The 19,248-nt window shown below is 44.0% G+C and overlaps 1 protein-coding gene and 1 pseudogene across 2 annotated transcripts in view; both read left to right on the top strand.

Annotated features, from left to right (window-relative positions):
• NPAS2 (neuronal PAS domain protein 2) overlaps positions 1-19,248 on the top strand; it is a 181,588-nt gene that overhangs the window by 104,572 nt on the left and 57,768 nt on the right. For both annotated transcript variants that reach the window (XM_060027269.1, XM_060027268.1), the window contains exons 3-4: positions 4,558-4,706; positions 12,182-12,273. In XM_060027269.1, coding sequence (XP_059883252.1) covers positions 4,558-4,706; positions 12,182-12,273 — 241 coding nt within the window. The remainder of the gene's footprint in view (positions 1-4,557; positions 4,707-12,181; positions 12,274-19,248) is intronic.
• Positions 17,604-18,792, top strand: LOC132435562 (protein Njmu-R1 pseudogene; annotated as a pseudogene).

Here is a 19,248-nt window from a genome sequence, read left to right as displayed (position 1 = left end):
AAAGGGTACCGCCACCCTGGAAAACAGTCTGGCGGTTTCTTAGAAAGTTAAACATACACTTTCCATGTGATCCAGCCATCCTACTCCCAGGTTACTTACTTCAGAGAGCTGACAACTTAGGTTCACACAAAAACCTGTACACAAATGTTTACAGCATCTCTACTTATGAACGAACATGGGAAACAACCCAAATCTCCTTCAGCAGGTGAATGGATAAGCCAGCTGTGTTACATCCATGCAGTAGAAAACTACTCATCCATGAGAAGGGGAAGGTGTTGGTAGGTGCAGCAACTTGGACGAACCTCAAAGGCATCGTGCTGGGTAGAAGCCAGCTCATAAGTTGACACTGTCTGATTCTGTTTATGTGACATTCTCAAGAACAGAACACAGTGATGGAGAACAGAACCGGGGCTTCCAGGGGTTACAGATGTGGAGAGAATGAGGGAGTTGTAGAAGGAGGTGGGAGAGTGCAGTGCTTCATAGCATGGACACCTGAGTTGGCCTTCTCCACCACTTCGTAGTCCTGTGACGTCGGGAGGTATACAGCCTCTCAGTGCCTCAGCTTCAGCTGTGAAATGGGAATGATAACAGCACCTACCTGCAAGGGCCATTATGAGGATTAAAGGAATGAATACATGTAGGGCACTTACAATAGTGCTGTTACATAGTAAGTGCCCAGCAAGTGTTATCTGTGTCACCAGTGTCCCATGGGAGACGTCAGAAAAGCTAACCTGGAGCTCTTTGAGCCCTGCATTCAAAGTCAAAGGCTTGTATCAATGTATGTTTAAAACACACACACACACCCCTTCCCTTCCTCCTGGACCTCCTCTCTCTTTTTTTTCTCTCTCTTAAACTCAATAAAAAGAAGACAAACAACCCAATTGAAAAATGGGCAGAAGATTTGAAGAGACACTTCACAAAAGAAGATATACGAAAGAGGGTTAAGCATGGGAAAAGATGCTGACATCACTCATCATGAGAAAAATGCCAATTAAAACCACAATGAGATAACACTACAGTGGCTAAAGTGAAGAAAGACTGACAATGCCAACTGTTTGCAAGGATGTGGAGCAACAGGAACTCTCATACGGTGCAGGTGGAAATGCAGAAACAGGACAGCCATTTTGTATAACTGTACGGTACTATGCTACAATGTTAAACATACTCTTATGATATGACCCAGCAGTTTCATACCTTTGTACTTACCCCTGTGTCTACACAAAGACAAGGAAATGAATACTCAGTGTTATTATTTTTTTTAATTTTTATACAAATTTTAAAGGTTACTTTCCATTTACAATTATTCCACAACATTGGCTTTATTCCCCGTGTTGTATAATAAGAGCAGCATTATTCTTAATACCCCCGAAGTAGAAACAGCCCAGTTGAATACTAGTCAGCAGTCAAAAGGAATGAAGTATTAATATATGCAAGAGCATGGATGAATCGCCAAAACTTTATGCTACATAAAAGTCAAAGATTCTGTGCTGGGCTTCCCTGGCGGCGCAGTGGTTGGGGGTCCGCCTGCCGATGCAGAGGACGCGGGTTCGTGCCCCGGTCCGGGAAGATCCCACATGCCGCGGAGCGGCTGGGCCCGTGAGCCATGGCCGCTGAGCCTGCGGGTCTGGAGCCTGTGCTCCGCAACGGGAGAGGCCACAACAGTGAGAGGCCCGCGTACCGCAAAAAAAAAAAAAAAAAAGATTCTGTGCTCTCTGATTCCATTTATATGAAATCCTCGAAAAGACAAAACGACAGAGACAGCAGACCAGTGGTTTCCCGGGGCTGTGGTCGGGGGAGATCAGCAGCGAAGATGCAGGAGAAACCCTTTTAGGGTGGAGGAGCTCCTTTACAGCTCAATTTTGGTGGTGGTTCCAGTTACCAAGCTTCATCAAACTACGCGCATAAAATGGATGCGTTTCACTGAACATAAATAACGCCTTAAAGGAAAAAACAAACCCAAAGGCTGATTGTTTAAGTGTCTTTCAACCTGTTTTCCCAGTGCCTTAGGCGTGGTGGTCTCGGGGCCTGCCGAGCAGACCTCCTTATCAGAAATAAGGTCATTTAAGGCTTTTTTTTTTCCTTTTTGGCTCAGAGCTGTGGATTCAGCTGACACTGACCAATTTCCAGTGGGCACCATCATGTGTCCCAGGCGGAGGCTGACAGAAACAAGCTTGTGTTCCTGTCACTAATGATATAAGCCTTCATCATTGTCTCTGCCAGGCTGTGTTCATTGTCATTATACCCACTGAAGAAGAGAACAGAGTCATAATGAGCTGGGTGTTATCTGCTCACCAATAATTTATAATGGGCAAACTAGGACAGGAACAGAGCTTTTTTTGACTAAGGAGGTTGCATGTCACTCTTCAAATCTAGGCCAAAAAATTATTTATAATGCATAGACAGTCACTCAGAAAGTTAAAAGGTTCCTTTCTTCTCTCCCATGTGTTTGAACAGTATGCTTTTCACCTTGGACTGGCACAAAGGCACCTCGGCATCTTACTGCTACACCTGCAGTCAGACTGTGGGAGAGATTGGGAGAGAGTGTACTTGAAGATGGTGACTAGCCTAGGAATGAGGCCTTTGTAGAAATGCCTTGAGGATTTCGGGTCCTTCCAGAAATCCAAGGAGAGAGAGGAGGGAAAAGTCAGGAAAAGGAAGAGACCCTTAGGTAAGGGTAGCTACCACACGCCTTAGGTGAGCTGTGAAGAATTACCTCAGCTGTTATCAGGAAACCCTCCAAACTGAGACGAAATCAGCAAAAGATGACTTGTATACGGGTGGGTTGAAACCAAGACAGGTCGTGCGCAATTAGGCAGTGACAAGCGGAATGGTTGTGGCCATCACAGCATCAAGGGAAAGGGTGTTTGGGGTGTGTGCCTCTGTTTCTAAGGGCTGTTTGGGGAAGCTGTATCTATGGGGATACTGACATCTGTGGATATTGGTACCTGCCCTAGGGGAGGCGAATCCCTCTGAGGGGAACCTGCTGAGTTGTCACAAGCCACCAGCATCCTGTCCTGACCACGCATTGGCCAGTGGCCTCCTGGTGGGTGATCTGCTGCTCCAGGCACCTTGACCCCGGGCCCCAGGGGGCCTGGACCAGCAAGTTCAATGGACCCTGCAGCTGTGGCCCTTGTTCTCTCTCGGTGAGCTGACTTTCTGGAACGAATCCATCTGGGGTGAATTAGGGAGGGGTGGGTAAGCTTTGAGTAAGGGGGCTGTTGGCCTGTGGTGTGTCTAAGGATCAAGGCCTCTGGGGTGCCACAGCTTCTCAGACTTCTTCAGGCTATGGGGGGCGGGTTGGTCCCTCGTCTAGTAGAGCAGCCCCTGCAGCCGTGATTTCCTATCCGAGTTCCTGGGATCCTAGGCTGCCTCAGTGCCTCAGTGGCTCAGAGCAGATCCCTTCCCCTCAAACTGAGCAGCTCCACTTTGATCTCTTCTGTAGGCGTGCAGTGTAGTGTGTCATTTTTAAAAAAAAAAATAAACTCTATTTTTAGAGCAGTTTTAAGTTCCCAGCAAAATTGAGTGGAAGGTACAGAGATTTTCCATATGCTCTCTGTCGCTATATATATGCACAGCCTCCCCGATTACAAACACCCCACCAACAAGCCTGGTCCGTTTGCTGCAACTGATGAAGCTACATTGACACGTCACTGTCCCACAAAGACCGTAGTCTAGGGTTCACTCTTGGGGTTGTACATTCTCTGGGTTTGGCCAAATATATGACACACATCTGCCGTTATAGTATCATATAGACTAGTTTCACAGCCCTGAAAATCCCGTGTCCACCTGTTCATTCCCCCACCACCTCAAGCCCTGGCAGCCGCTGATCTTTTTACTGTCGCCATCGTTTTGTCGTTTCCAGAACGTCATAGAGTTGGAGTCCTCGAGTGTGCAGTCGTTGCAGATTAGCTCTTTCACTTAGTAACATGCATTGATGTTTCCACCATGTCATTTTTAAAAGGGTTCAGCAACATTTAGCAGCTTGTCACATGCAGTCCCTGTCACGTTGCCTCTGAACCGTGCGTGGCTTGTAGATGGTTTTGTGTGGGGTGTGCCTGGACTCCCCAACAGGATGATGAGCTCTGGGGCAGTGGGCAGGACGTGTGCCCTGGGTGGCACTGGCTCTCTACTGGACACTCAGGATGCCTGGTTATCCCTCGTGACTTGGCATCAGGGGCTAGGCGCTCTGGGTTGGAGGGGACCTGGTTTGGGCCTGAGGACAGACTGTCAGAGCAAACCCCTCGGGGCTGTTTATCGTGATAATCAGCATGTCATTTGTTCTCTGGAGTCAGAGCATCTGGCCACAGAGCCGATCTGTAAGATTTTGCATCTGAGGCATGACTCACTGATCCTGTCTCTCTTTGTGGCCAGGAGCCTAGCGTAACATTTTTTCTGTCCCTGTTACTCAGCTCGGAAATATGGCGCACGTTTCTTTCCTTGAAAAGTTTTGATTAGATGATCTCAGCAGAACACACTCTGACCAAAAGTGCCTCCGTCCCGTAAGGAAGGCTTCCAGAGGTGGAATGTTCCAGTAACCTGTGTATTTTGCGTTGACAGAGCTTCTCGAAACAAGTCTGAGAAGAAGCGTCGGGACCAGTTCAATGTTCTCATCAAAGAGCTCAGCTCCATGCTGCCTGGCAACACGCGGAAGATGGACAAGACCACCGTGCTGGAGAAGGTCATCGGATTCCTGCAGAAACACAATGGTAATGGTCACGCTTCTCTCCGTTTTTACTCCGTTCCTGCCATTTCCATTTGGCAATGACTTCATCAAGTTGGTCTTGCTGCTTGGTTCTCCCTCCCCAGCAAACCCGATCTCCTCCGTCATAGGTTTCCTCTTTCCAAGGCATTCCACCCTCTAGAAAAACCCTGTCTCCAGCGGGTTTGGGACAGGACACTCACCTCCCAAATTGCTTTCTCAGCCAGAGGAGGGAATCCAGAGCAGACTCACAGGTCGCACCCAACCCAAGCAGGGCGGCGCTAACAATGGAAGCATCTTGATTAAAAATGTCTGGAGCAAGCCTTTTCGTACAGCCCTGCCATGACCAGGTATTCATTTTCCAGTGGATCAGACGGTACTGGTGTCTCCATCCATTGCCGCCACCGCCCCTAAACTCTTTGGCCTTCTACCAAAGAGTTTAGGTAGAAGGAAAAAATTAATACCATGGGGAAAAAAATACCATGGAAAAAATTAATCAAAAATAATTAATTGACTTAATATCAAATCCGTTTTTTAACTGAGGTGTAACTCACATAGCATAAAATTGACTACTTTAAAGTTTATAGTTCTCTGGCTTTTAGTATACTCACAGGTTGTGCAACCATAGACACTATCTAATTTTATCATCCCCCAAAGAAACCCTGTACCCCACTAGCAGTCACTTCCCATTTCCACCCTCCCTCCAAGTCTTGGCAACCACTGATCTATTGAATCCTTCTGTCTCTATAGATTTGCCTGTTCTTGGCATCACATACAAATGGAATCATATAATACGTGGTCTTTCGTTTCTGGCTTCTTTCACTTAGCATCCTTATTTTAGCAAGTATCTGTGTTTCATTTCTTTTTATGGCCAAATGATATGCTATTGTGAGGATATACCACTTCACTTATCTGTTTACCAGTTGACAGGTATTTGGGCTATTTTCACTTTTTTGGCTGTTAAATGATGCTGCTGTGAACATTCCGATACAAGGTTTTGAGTGGATATATATTTTCAGTTCTCTTGGGTGTACCTAGGAGTGGAATTGCTTGGTTGAATGGTAACTTGGTGTTTAAATGTTTGAGAAACTGCCAGACTGTTTGCCACAGCAGTGGTACCATTTTTACATTCCCAGCAGCAATGGATGAAGATTCCAGTTTCTCCACATCCTCACCGACACTTGTTATTGTCTGATTGTGTGTGTGTGTTTATTATAGCCTTTCTGGTTGATAAGAAGTGATATTTCATTGTGGTTTTGATTTCCATTTCCCTAATATCTAATGATGTTGAGCTTTTCATGGGCTTACTGGCACATGGCAAATTTGTATGTCTTCTTTAGAGACTGTCTATTCAAATCGTTTGCCCATTTTTAATTGGATTATCTATGTTTTTGCTATTGAGTTGTAAGATTTCTGGATACTAGACCCTTATCAGATATATAATTTGTAAATACATTCCTCATTCTGTGGGTTGTCTTTTCACTTTCTTAATGATGTCCTTTGACATAGGAAAGTTTTAAGTTTGATGATATACAATTTGTCTTCTTGGTGGTGGTGGTGGTTTCTTGTGCTTTAGGTATCATATCTAAGAAACTATTGTCGATGAAGGTCATGAAGGTTTAAATCTATATTTTCCTCTAATAGTTTTGTAATTTTAAGCTATAATTTAAGCACTTAGATATAAGCCATAGGTTAAACATTTAGATATTTGATCCACTTTGAGTTAATTTTTTGTATATGGAGTAAAAGTAGGGAGTCAAAATTCATCCTTTTACATGTGACTATCTAGTCATTCCAGCACTCCACTCTTTTTTTGAACTTTTCAATACTTTATAAAGGTATAACACTCATACAGAAAATACACAGATCATAACTGTACCGTTGAATTAGTTATGACAGAGTGAATACAGCCAGGAAGCCAACACCCAGGTCAAGAAATAGAAGCTTCCCCAACAGTTGCCCCTTCCTATTTACCTCTGCTTTCCCCAAAGGTATTCTCTGGCTGACTTCTAATACCAGAGGTTGGTTTCATCTGTTGGGCCCTCACTCAGATGAAATCGTACATTATGAACATGATGTTTGTGTGACTAATCTGTATTCTTCCAGTGCAACGGCTAATTCGTTTTCATTGGTACCTAGTATTCTATTATACGAACTTATTACTTGAATCCATCCTTGAACTCATGTCTTTCTCAAATCATCCTGTCTCCATTTTACTCTCCTTCCAACCCTTTTACCTCTTAGCACGGCCCACCCTGCACTACTGCTCCCCTGTGGATGGTACAAAAAAACTGAAGAGTTAGGCGAGGGTTCAGGAGCTACTAACAAGCAAGAACAGAATTCTTTTTTTTTTTTTTTTCCTTAGCCATGACACCAAACATATTAAAGTCAGAAATGTCAGATTACTGAGGAGATAATTACAGATCTTCTGTGCTTACCGTGGTGCTTCTCCTTCACTGAACATTTTCCTAGACAAGATGATTTCATGGAAGAGGGCACAGCTGGGACACTAGAAAGTTTCATTATACTTGTTATTCTTTTATTATTTCTGTAATGATTGTGTATACCTATTACAAATGTGACAGTAATGATATATCTCCTTTTTTACCCCAAGGCTGCCCAGGGGAGAGTAAAGAATATGTTAATTGCTTTTGTTAAAAGTCAGGGAAGAACAGTCAAGCCGGGAACAAGAATAAAGGATTGCAGCAATATTTGATTGCCCCCAATAATTTAAGCAGAATGGTTATATTTCCTAAATGATGATTTAGCTAAATGAAAGGGCAGGGTGGTTTGATTACCAAGATATTGTGTGCAAATTACTCAAACTAGGTCAGTGCCACTGAGAAATAGGACAGCTGAGATCAGGTTCATCAGTGTGACATTTATGTTGGGCTCTGTCCACTGTGGAATTACAGAATTGTCAAATCTGGGACCTGGAAAGGATCCGTCAGCAGAAATGCAGCCTCCTACCACCAGGAGTGCCTGTGTCCATCTCACCTTTTTCTTAAGACTAAGGCCTACTCCACACAGCCCCCTGAAATGCAACCAGGATCAACCCCAGATCTCCCTCATCCTTATTCCACATTCAAAGAAAATAGAAAATCCAAGACAGATTTTATTGAGAAACATCATGGTTGGACCAAAATTGAGATTAAAGCAAAAAACAAAAACAAACAATAACTTAACTTATAATCCAAATGGACATGAACTCCACAAGCGTCTGCAGTGGAGTGGAGGATAGCACGGTCAGCATTAATTCGGGGCCCACCTGGAGCCAGGCAGGCATTGTTCTAAGGCCCCATAGAGTAACTGACTGGAGTGTATCTCATCTGAGCCTTACAGTGACCCTTTGGGTTGGTACCTTTTCACAGATGAGGCAACCGAGGCACAGAGATGTTCAGCCACTATTATCAGACAGCCAGGAAGGTGCAGAATCTAAACCAGGCATTCTGTCTCCAGAGCCCAAGGTTTTAACATTACACCGTACTGCTTCTCCACAAGACATGATTTATGGGACGCTTACAGATAGAGACGTCATAGCTACACTATAGCTGTTGATTAGTGTGGCCACTTAGACTACTGGCTCTCACCCTTGGTGGCCCCTTAGAATCACCTGAGGAGCTTTTAAAAATACATGGAACTGGGTCACACCTCACAGGCCAACACCTCAGAATTTCTAGGGGTGGAACCCAGGTTGTGAGCTGGAGCGGGCTCAAACCAGCTTGCAAAAGGTGATGGTTAAATTTTCAAGAGTTTTCCAAGCCAGTTGACATCAAGTTGGCAGCTAGAAATCAGCCAGGGTCTGAGAATTTACACCATAAAAACAGGCAAACACTACTGTTGTGGGTGTGCAGAGCCTTTCACCAGCTCACCCCTGGGTCAGGCCTAAGCATCAGTATTTTTAAAGCTGCCCAGGTGATTCCAGCGTGCAGCCAGGGTTAAGAACTGTGGATTTAGATGTGCTTTCTGCCTTCACGCTGAAGGTGGCCCACGTGATCCGTCAGGCATGATGATGAGGTGCAGGTAGTCGTTATAATTGTTTAGCTCTTTCCTCAATGATCTGTCAAGCATCCCTGTTTTCTCAGCCTGGGAGATACACCTTGACCCTGGAGTGCATACGTTTTCTCTTTGGAGTAATCCAACTCAGAATGAGAATCTGACCGTGTTTCTCTGTAGGGAACTGTTGTGTCATCAGGATCTGTTACAGGAGAGAAACCCCTAGACTATGTGGATAGCAAGGCATATTGGGCAGCCTTATCCACACCTGTGGAAACGTTACTTCTACGAGACCAGGCTGACCTGTGTGGTTTCCTCTGCCTGTGCGAGTCTCAGCTGATTCAGTGTCACTTTCTCCCAACATCAAATTCTAGTCTTCATCCTTGCCCCTTCCGTACGTCTGCCTTAGTGAGCGGGGGTGGGGTGGAGATGGCGGCAGAACAAGGAGAAATGTCCCTGTTGGACAGGGTGACAATTACCCCATCCAGCCTATTTTCTGCCCCATTTTCCAGACGACTCCTTGACCATATATAACCTAAAGTCGTACCTGCTTGTTCATGCGTAGCATGAGCTATTGGGAGGTGAACGTTCTAGGGCACAAGTACAACTTAAACTCTGGTAGACTTTGGGGGTTCAGCTTCTGATTGCAATGTTCCCCTGCAAAATTGCTCCCAGATGGTGGTGCTTCCCTTGCTGTTTAGAAACCACTCTGACGATGTTGCTTTGCTGATCCTGCCCTGTCACCTATAGCTTGTAATATTGTTCCCGTAAAATGCCAGTAGAGATGTGATTATAACACTGAATTCGATTTCCCAGTTTAACTTGCTCGGAGGCATTTTATCTGTCTATTTTTTAACGTGCTATGGATGGAACCTTAACTTGCAAGGGCTGTAATCAGATTATTGAAAATCAAAGTGAATGAAATGGCAGCTTTCAGTAGTATTATGCTGTTGCTGTGGAAAGTATCTAGTCATACTGAATGAGCTAAAAGAAATGTAAGTTGGATGGTCCTTGACTATATCAGATTTGGGCTGCCAGAAAGACTCTTCTCCTAGACAGACGATTAACCTACAGTTTCATCCTGATGGTCAGAGGAATTTTACAGAAGAGCGTATGTGTTGGGAAAAGGGGGAGGGTGTTTATGGGTTCGTTGATAAGCATAGCCGCAAGTCCATCTCTTTTCTAAGTGGTAAAAGGGTCGCAGTCATTGATCTGAGGAACTGGGAGTTTCACCCTCTCCTCTTTGGCTCAGCTGGGACCCCAGAACGATAACTGGCCCAGATGTGTGTGTAGCGCCTGGCCTCTGCTTCCCAGGATGCCTTTCACTGGGCACAGCCTGTGGCCACAGTGGCATCAGCTGAGAGGGGTCCCCACGCTGGTCCCCGCTGGTGGCCCTTCAGTGCTGTTGGCTGACTACCTGTCCACCATGGTTTCCTTTCCTGGGTTTCTTCCTGTGTTCAGTGACCAATGGCTGTTAGTGGCTCTTTTGTGCTCCTTTCAAATCATGAAAGACAAAACTTCAGTTGTGTGCAAGAGCAGCAAATATTCTTTCAGAAATCAAGAAGGGAGATCTCTTCCCCGCAGGGAATGCGGGGTGACTGAACTCGGGGAGGTTTACAGAGTCACACGTGTAACTCACCCTTCACAGCATCTTCATTCAGCAGTGACCACTTTCATTCATTCACCTCCATTCACTCAGATGTCAGGATGAACTCGCCAAACTCCCTGCGGAGAAACTACCAACGACACAGCGTCAAAGGAGAAGGCCTTTAAATGCCTCTCCTCGTTTAAGTTGATAGATTATCTGCCTGAACAATTTGCATTTTCTAGGAAGTTGTTGAACAGAATATGATTCTCTCTGAGGTAAAGAGATAAATCATAGCTACGTGGGTTTTTCTTAGCACCAAGAAAATAACCCCTAAAGAAACCCCTTACTACATAAAGTGGAGCAAAACATTGGTTAAAGATGGAGGATAAGCTGAAGGAAAAACAAATATATTCAGTATAGCATTTGAGCTCCCTGTAATAATCTTATAAGAGATATTTTATTAATAAAGCACCCTCTTTCAAAAAGGCAGAAGCCAGACATGGAAACAACCTAAGTGTTCAACGACACTTGAATGGGTAAAGAAGATATGGTACATATATACAGTGGAATATTACTCAGCCATAAAAAAGAGTGAAATCATGTCATTTGCAGCAATATGGATGGACTTGGAGGGCATTATGCTAAGCGAAATAAGTCAGACAGAGAAAGATAAATACTGTGTGTGCTATCACTTATATGTAGAATCTAAAAAATACAACAAACTAGTGAATATAACAAAAAAGAAGCAGATTCACAGCTATAGAGAACAAACCAGTGGTTACCAGTGGCGGTGGGAGGGGGTAGACAATACAGGGCACAAACTATTGGGTGTAAGATAGGCTCCGGGATGTATTGTACAACACAGGGCATAGAGCCAATATTTTATGATAACTGTAAATGGAAAGTAACCTTTAAAAATTAGATAAAAATTAAAAAACAAAAAAGAGGTTTGAAGATCAGTCAGTAAACCAAAAAAAAGTGAAATGCCCTGAAATCTTACAGTTTTCATAGGAAGGAAACTTGCTTGGTGTTTTCCCGAGCTTGACAAAAATCCTAAGAATTTACATGAAGTTACCGAGTTGTGAAGCAGAAGGAAATTATTCTAGGTTATGAATAGTAAAAACCAATTTCAATCAACTATGATAAAGAAAAGACAAAAGGGCAGGAGAGCTAGAGTGTTTAAGGAGTCCTGTGTAGACCAATGACTATTAAAATTACAAATACGAAAAACGTCTTCCAAACAAGGTAGTTACTTGAAACGGGCAAAGTACAGATTAACCCAAAAAAGTTTTGGGAAGAGTAAATTCTGGCCTTAAAAGCAACTAAGTAACATGTTTTTGTTATAGCACATTATACTTCAGGAACTGGAAATGCTGAAAAATACATGACAGTCTGCACAGACACAGTAGGTTAGATACTACGCACCTAAGATGTTTCTGGAATTTTGAAAATACCAGCTCACTGAAGCGTTTTGTTTCACCTTGACCATGAAGAAGCAGCTTAAGGATGTGACCCTCCATCCCTGTCCTTGTTCCTGTTGCCTTGAGAGGTGGCAACCACATAACTCCAACCGCTGATGGGCTTTGTCATGTAGAAATTCAAGGGCGTGGTACCACCTGCTAATTGTAGGCACGACACCCAGTGCAGAGGGTGGGCTTCTGTCCTCACAGAAGCCTCATTGAAGGGGTGTGAAAACGTCAAGAGGTGTTTTTAAGCCCATTGCGTCCAAAGCACCGGGTCCTCAGAAATCAGAGTAACCTATGTCCTTCTATCAGCTTCTTTCATTACAGTACACATTTACGCAAAATCACGTAGAAATAACGTGTGCTTCATCTGTTAATTCCAAGTTCTAGGTGCCTTCCCATCTAAAAGCTTGTTTATGCTTTTTTTTTTTTTAGAAGTCTCAACGCAAACGGAAATCTGTGACATTCAGCAGGACTGGAAGCCTTCATTCCTCAGTAATGAAGAATTCACCCAGCTGATGTTGGAGGTGACATGCACTTTCCAATTAGCTTAACGGGTTGCAAATTAAAATCTAGCTGCTTGCTCCAGATAAGACCCTGTGCCCAAAGTAAACAGCCGTTCTCGACCCTGCAAAGAGGGCTGGGAAGAGATAGACTCTTGAAAAATCTGCCTGCTCTTGCTTATGTTTTGGCTACCGAGTTGGGCAGTAGAAGCGAGAATCCCCAAACTCAATGCGAGTGTGTACCGTTGCCATGGTGACTGCCAGCCCACTCACATCTCCCAACCAGAGGATACCTCGTTGGGGAGCCAGGCAGGAACAGAGTTGGAGGTAGGGAGAGAGAGGGGATTACGTCTCTGCCCTGTATTTATGCAGAATATAATGCAGCAATTATATATTTTTCCCTTAGTAGGACACATTTTGAAAGCCAGAGTCTTCTTTTAAAATAATGCTTTTAACTTGATCTCCGATTCCATCAACATGACGTGTGGATATCAGCCATACGTGACTGTGTCTCCCCACCCAGCACGTGGTCTCTCTGTGCCAAGAAGGATGCTCACATTTCTTCCTCCGGAAAGTTAAGGGCCCACGCCCATCTGCTGGGCTGGATTTGAGGGAATCTGACCGATCTGAGTGCCTGGCCTTCTTCAACATCATGTTTCTCTATGGGTGAAACTTCTCAGTACAGATGAGGATAAGTCACTGCAAAAACATCTGGATGGTGCTGACTTCTGAACTGGGGATAAGACTGGGAGTGTTCGGATACAATGGTGGACAGAGAGAAAGCCCCAGACATGGCATGTCTGGGCCCTTGAATTAGAAGAAGAAACCTGGGATGGATGGGTTCAGCCAGAGGAAGTTAGACACTGGCTGTGTCTGTGGTTCCTGGCAGGGTTTTAGAGAATGGCTCTTTGGGAATCTGTCTGTCTAGATCTCATCTTATGTGCCTATATAAGACTGATGTAAACGTTAATTTACATAGATTAACTGTGCAGAAAACAGAAAGTTACTGGAGTAAGAAAATGCCAGAATGAAGATGTCCAAATATTATGAAATATAAAAGCATTAATGTACATTTGCATGAAATGAAAGATACTTAAATCTGCATGTGAACTATATTTAAAGAAAATACAGAACTTTCTCCAGAAGCAATGCATTTTAAGTATGTTAAATTTAGAGGAGCTTGTGAAATATCATGTTGAATTAATGCATCATTATGCTACTTCACAGAAATCATTTTATCTTTTAATTCTTAGGGAAAAGTAATTAAAACACATAACCCTCTAGCATATAACCCTCTTAAAAAGTCTGTAGCACAACTTTTCCCCCCCACAAGGAGTTTCAGGGTATCAAAAGTATTTGAGAGAACAGGACTTTTATAAGGTTAACAATGTATAATAGTTGCTTGTAGTAGTCTCTTATGGTCATTTGTATTTCTGTAGTGTTGGTTGTAACTTCTCCTTTTTCATTTCTAATTTTACTGATTTGGGCCCTCTCCCTTTTTTACTTGCTGAGTCTGGCTAAAGGCTTATCAATTTTGTTTATCTTTTCAAAATACCAGCTTTTAGTTTTCATTTATCTTTTCTGTTGTTTTCTTAGTCTCCGTTTCATTTATTTCTGCTCTCATCTTTATGATTTCTTTCCTTCTGCTAACTTTGGGTCTTGTTTGTTCTTTCTCTAGTTGCTTTAGGTGTAAGGTTAGGTTGTTTATTTGAGATTTTTCTTGTTTCCTGAGGTAAGCTTGCATCGCTGTAAACTTCCCTCTTAGAACTGCTTTTGCTGCATCCCCTAGGTTTTAGATCATCGTGTTTTCATTTGTCTTTAGGTATTTTTTGATTTCCCCTTTGATTTTTTCAGTGATCCATTGGTTGTTTAGTAGCATATTGTTTAGCCTCCAAAACACATGTTTGTGTGTTTTGCAGTTTTTTTTTTTTTTCCTTGTAGCTGATTTCTAATCTCATAACGTTATGGTCAGAAAAGATGCTTGATAGGATTTCAGTTTCCTTGAATTTACCGAGGCTTGCTTTGTGGCCCAGCATGTGATCTGACCTGGAGAATGTTCCATGTGCACTTGAAAAGAATGTGTATTCCCTGCTTTCAGATGGAATACTCCGTAAATATCAATTAGGTCCATCTGGTCTAATATGTCATTTAAGGCCTGTGTTTCCTTATTGATTTTCTGTATGGGTGATCTGTTGATGTAAGTGAGGTGTTAAAGTCCCCCGCTATTACTGTGTTACTGTCAATTTCTCCTTTTCTGTCTGTCAACATTTGCCTTATGTATTGAGGTGCTCCTATGTTGGGTGCATATATGTTTACAGTCGTTGTATCTTCTTGGATTGATTCCTTGATCATTATGTAGTGTCCTTCTTTGCCTCTCATAACAGTCTTTATTTTAAAGACAAAAATTTGGGCTGAACTGAGACTTAGGAGACTGAAATTTCTAGAAAAAGAAGATTTTAGACTTGTATGGATATGCACTTTCCTCTGCTCCCAGTGTAGACTCCCTAAAGCCAGTCTAAAGGAAATCATGCTAGATGAGTGAATTGGACCCCAAAATTAAGCCTATACAACAAGTGGACCTTCTGGGTGAATTGCATCTTTGAGGCATATGGGAAACCCACCAACTAGAACTTTTGACTTATCTCTGACTGTTTTAGGCTCCTCTTCTACCCTCTTGCCCCTCAGTAGACACAGGCCAGGTGATGGGTGACTGGAGCCTCCTGTACCTTCCCCATGATGGTTCCCACAGGATGATGCTCTCATTTCCCAAGATGCAACTTCTCCATAGTGTGTGTCCCATTCCAGCTGCATATCCCCCTCCTTTGTTCAGAGCCATTTCAGGGAGCATGAGGAATCAGATGCCATGTCTTCATAACCAGGAGGTTCCTTTCTAAATGAAGATGAAACCCAGGACAGAACCCATCAGGCCCCAGGGAACTGCACTGCTGGTGCCGTCTGGATGTGAATCCCTCCTTCTTCCCTCTTCTCCCAGAAGAGCCCCAAACCAGACTCCATGAGAATTCATACAGTTATGGAATTTGAAAGAACAGAATGACTTGGTCACAGACCAGCCAAGCTGGTTGAGTGTAAACTGGCCAAGATGGTGACTATAAGCATTGGAACAAGTAAACTCAAAAAAGGGAAAGCTCTTACTGACTGGCAACTAGGAAGTGTGTGGTATTTCTGAATTTTGTTCAGAAAAGCTACAGCCATCTTTTTTCTTGCCCAGATGTTGTCCCAGAGAAGACAAAAAACATTCTATCAGAGCCAGGAATTGGCAGAAAGGGGTGGTTTCGTTTCCTTCTGGTGTGCGGCAGGTATGAAACTCGGGCCATTATGGCATCTCTGGCGTCCCTGAAGCTCCTGCCAAAGTCCCCATTGCAATAAGAGGGGCACATTGCTTTTCAGTCACGTTCTATCGAGTCCCTCTCAAATGCTGCGGATGGGACTTCCACAACCATCGCAAGCATTCTTAAAGCAGTGACTCGGTGTAATTCTTGTGCATTTGATGGAAAACGCCAATGGGCGTTATCTTCCATCTATAAATACCTTCAGCTTTTTAACACCCACTTGCTTTACAACTTCAAGAGGGCATGGGCTCCTTGTGCAAGAAGAGAATTTATGTTGTTCCTGCTTTTCCCAATATTCTAATCTACTTTTCCTAAAATGGTCCAGCTGACGTCATCAACAGTGCCTTCACCTGTTCAAAAAAATTCATCTTCCAGGAGCACTGCTACTATGATTTTTTTTTTTAATTTAGAAAAATACTTAAGGGAAAAAGAAATAAAGTTCACTCGGATGTACCTCGGTGTTCACCATGAGCCGTAAATCTGATCCCGGATCTCTCCAGCTCAGCACGCTTGGCATTTCGGACCTGATAATTCTTCATTGTAGGGACATCCTGTGTGTTGTAGATGGGAGGTTTCAAAGCATCCTTGGCCTCTACCCGCTAGATACCAGGAGCTCCCACCCCAGAACTGACAAGCAAAAATGTCTCCAGACATTGCCAGATATCCCCAGGGGGGCAAAGTTGCTCCCAGTTGAAAACCACAGATGAATTCCAAGAGGATGAGGTCCACTTAAGAAATGTGCTTTAAGATATTTTTCAGTCTTAAATCCTGCAGTACGTAAGTGTTCAACAGTAAGTGACCCACATGTTAATCTTCCTGGTGAAGAGAACTCCCACTTTGGTGCGTGATGATGGTGGGTGCCCTTCTCTGCACACTTACTGGACTATTTCCGCTTACTGCTGCCGTGCACTTGGCCACACCCTCCTACCCTGAAGGAATCCGTGCCCTTTGGCTGTGCAGATGCTCAGGAACACCCTAGGAGGATATAGCTGAGTGCATACAAAATGTTTCCAGAACTTTCTAAGCACATATTTCAGTTTGGGGTTTTTTTCCCCCAAAGTGGAAAAATTCCTATATTTGCAGAAGATGCTATTTTAACAATACAGTCAGTGAGGCAACAGTGATAGTTTACAGGGATGGTCTGCGTGAGCGTATTACGTCCTCAAAAATTTGTTTTTGGGGAGGTGGACTTTGTTTTTAATCTCCTCCATCTCATCACTGTGCCCATAGAGCCAGTTGCCAGGATGACCCCATTCTCTGCTGAATAGAGTCTGAATTTTAGAAATCACCTTTCTCGTGTGTCTCATGAGAGCATCGTGAGCCCCTGATAAGGAATCTGAAAACAAAACAGTGAGTCTGTGAGAAAACATGGACGGCCTGTATCTCTTCTCTCATGAGCACCCAGAGCAGTGCATCTAGCATAGAGCAGGCACTCAGTAAAAACGTCTCAACAAATGAATTTTCCGGTTATTTTGAAATACAGTTGGCCCTCCGTGTCTGTGGGTTCCGCCTCCGAGGTTGGTTGAATCTGAGAATGTAGAGCCCACGGATATGGGGGCAACTCTAGGGACTTAAGCATTCGTGGATTTTGGTGTCTGCAGGGGTCCTGGGACCAGTCCCCCACGGATACCGAGGGACAGCTGTTCTCATGGGTCTGGTTGAGTTACACAGCACGTCCCCATCGGTCCTTACCTTTCCCTTTGGTGGATTCATGTGAACGTTCTCTACAGACACTTCCTTCAGGAGGTCTTTCTATGGCAATGGATGTAAGCAGAGGTCTACGCCAACCAGCAGGCACAGGTTTTCTTTTTTTTAACACCTCTGTGAGGTCTGCTATCTTAGTAAATGTTTACCAGTGAACTCAGAGTGATATTGGGGGTAGGACAAGGACTGTAAAATATCACTGACAGCTTTTAATGGGTCACCGTGATGGTTCTGATTCGGCCCAAAGGTACGCTTATCATTAAAACTACTTAGGTACAGGGCCGTTCACAGGCCGCCGCCATGCTCCCCTCCTTGCAGGAATCGCTGGATGGAGGTGAGGGGGGAGCGAGAGAGCAGCGAGGAGGGCAGCCCCACCGAGGAGCAGAGACTCAAGCCACTGCCCAGCAGCCGCTACTGTGTCTGCAGCTACCGTGGAAGCAGGTTGGCACAGCAGCGAGCGGACAGTGATGGTGGAAGCCCACGTGGCACAGATGCAGAAACTCCCTCCGGTGATGATTTCAGCCTCTCCTTGGCGGATACTAATCTACCCTCTGAAGTGGAGGCAGAGCCGCACAGTTTCATCGCTAAGCATCTTTCTAAGGGAGCAGTCTTTGAAGGGCTGGGTAGTGTTGCATGAGTGGAGCTGAGAACTCCAGGTTACAGCATCAGTTGTTACTACTGCCTTTTCCACAAGAAAAACTGCTTCCCTAAACAGCGACGACGGACTCCGAACATAACTCTTGAGTATACGGTCTGCCTTTTAGGAGGGTCTGAAAAAGGACTTGAGCTTTTCAGGCTTGAATTGGACAAGCATATTCAAGGGCTGAAAAATAACAGGAACTGTGAGGAAAGGGGTGGGGAGAACCGCATACAGTCCTACCCGAGCAGCTGTTTTGAGGATGCTGTATGCCCAATCCAAAGGGTGGCTCATCTCTTTCAGAAGAAGCTCACCTTTCTGCTACATGCTGCTCTGAGTTATACTCCTGTTGAGGTTAAAGAATCAGATGAAAAAGCAAAAAGAGACCTTCTCAGGCTTCTGAGTGTGGCCAGTCTCCAAGGCCTTATTCACGAAGGCACCATGACGTCTCTGTGCATGGCCACCACGGAGAAGCGGCGTAAGTCCGTGATCATCGACGCTAGTAGCTCCCAGCCTCAGTTCCACGGCGCAGGAAGCAACTGGTCTTGAGAGGATGGAATGCAGGCTTTTTTGAATGGTGCTGACGGAGGTAACCCTTTTCATTTTCGGCAAGTCCTGGAGAACTTTAAACTAAAGGCCATACAAGACGCAGATAATTTGAAGAGATTTCTCTGGCGGGCTGAAATGAATCATTATGCTTTGTTTCAATGTTTCATGTTCCTAAAGAACTGTGGTAGTGGAGATATCCTTCTGGAGATCGTTAAAGTGGAACACGAAGAAATGCCCAAAGCCGAAAGTGTGGTAGCTGTCCTCAAAGGATTTATGAAAGAAACTCCTGCCCAAAGTTTTTGATCACATGTTTTGAGATGATTATATTGTGAAGTTATGCAAGCCTTGGTGTTTGAAATTGCAGTTGTTATAACTGTCATAGGATTGCTATTTCAGATTATTTGAAACACATTCTAGATTTTTTTCATTTTGTACTTTTAAGATTAAGCTTAATTAGACATTTAAAAAAAAAAACTAGTTAGGTAGTTTCCATGGCTAAATTCTGTTTCATGAAACCAGTAGGTCCCGTTTTTCACCAAGCCTTTTTGTGCTTTGCAAGCAGTTTGCCTGGGCTAGACAAATTCTGTGTAAGAAACCGCCTTGTGTGCCAGACAGAAAAATGTGCTGTGAGGTTAGTCGTGAAAATATTTGAAGGGTTACGAAATAAAGTTGGCAACCTAACCCGGGGTCCTTGGCTTCGATGACCCTCTCGTCCGTGAAAGCATGACCGAGGAGCCTTCACCTGTTGTGTTTTCCGCA

This window comes from Delphinus delphis, chromosome 12 (genome assembly GCF_949987515.2).
Source record: "Delphinus delphis chromosome 12, mDelDel1.2, whole genome shotgun sequence".
NCBI lineage: Eukaryota > Metazoa > Chordata > Mammalia > Artiodactyla > Delphinidae > Delphinus > Delphinus delphis.
This window is presented reverse-complemented; position numbering and strand designations above follow the sequence as displayed.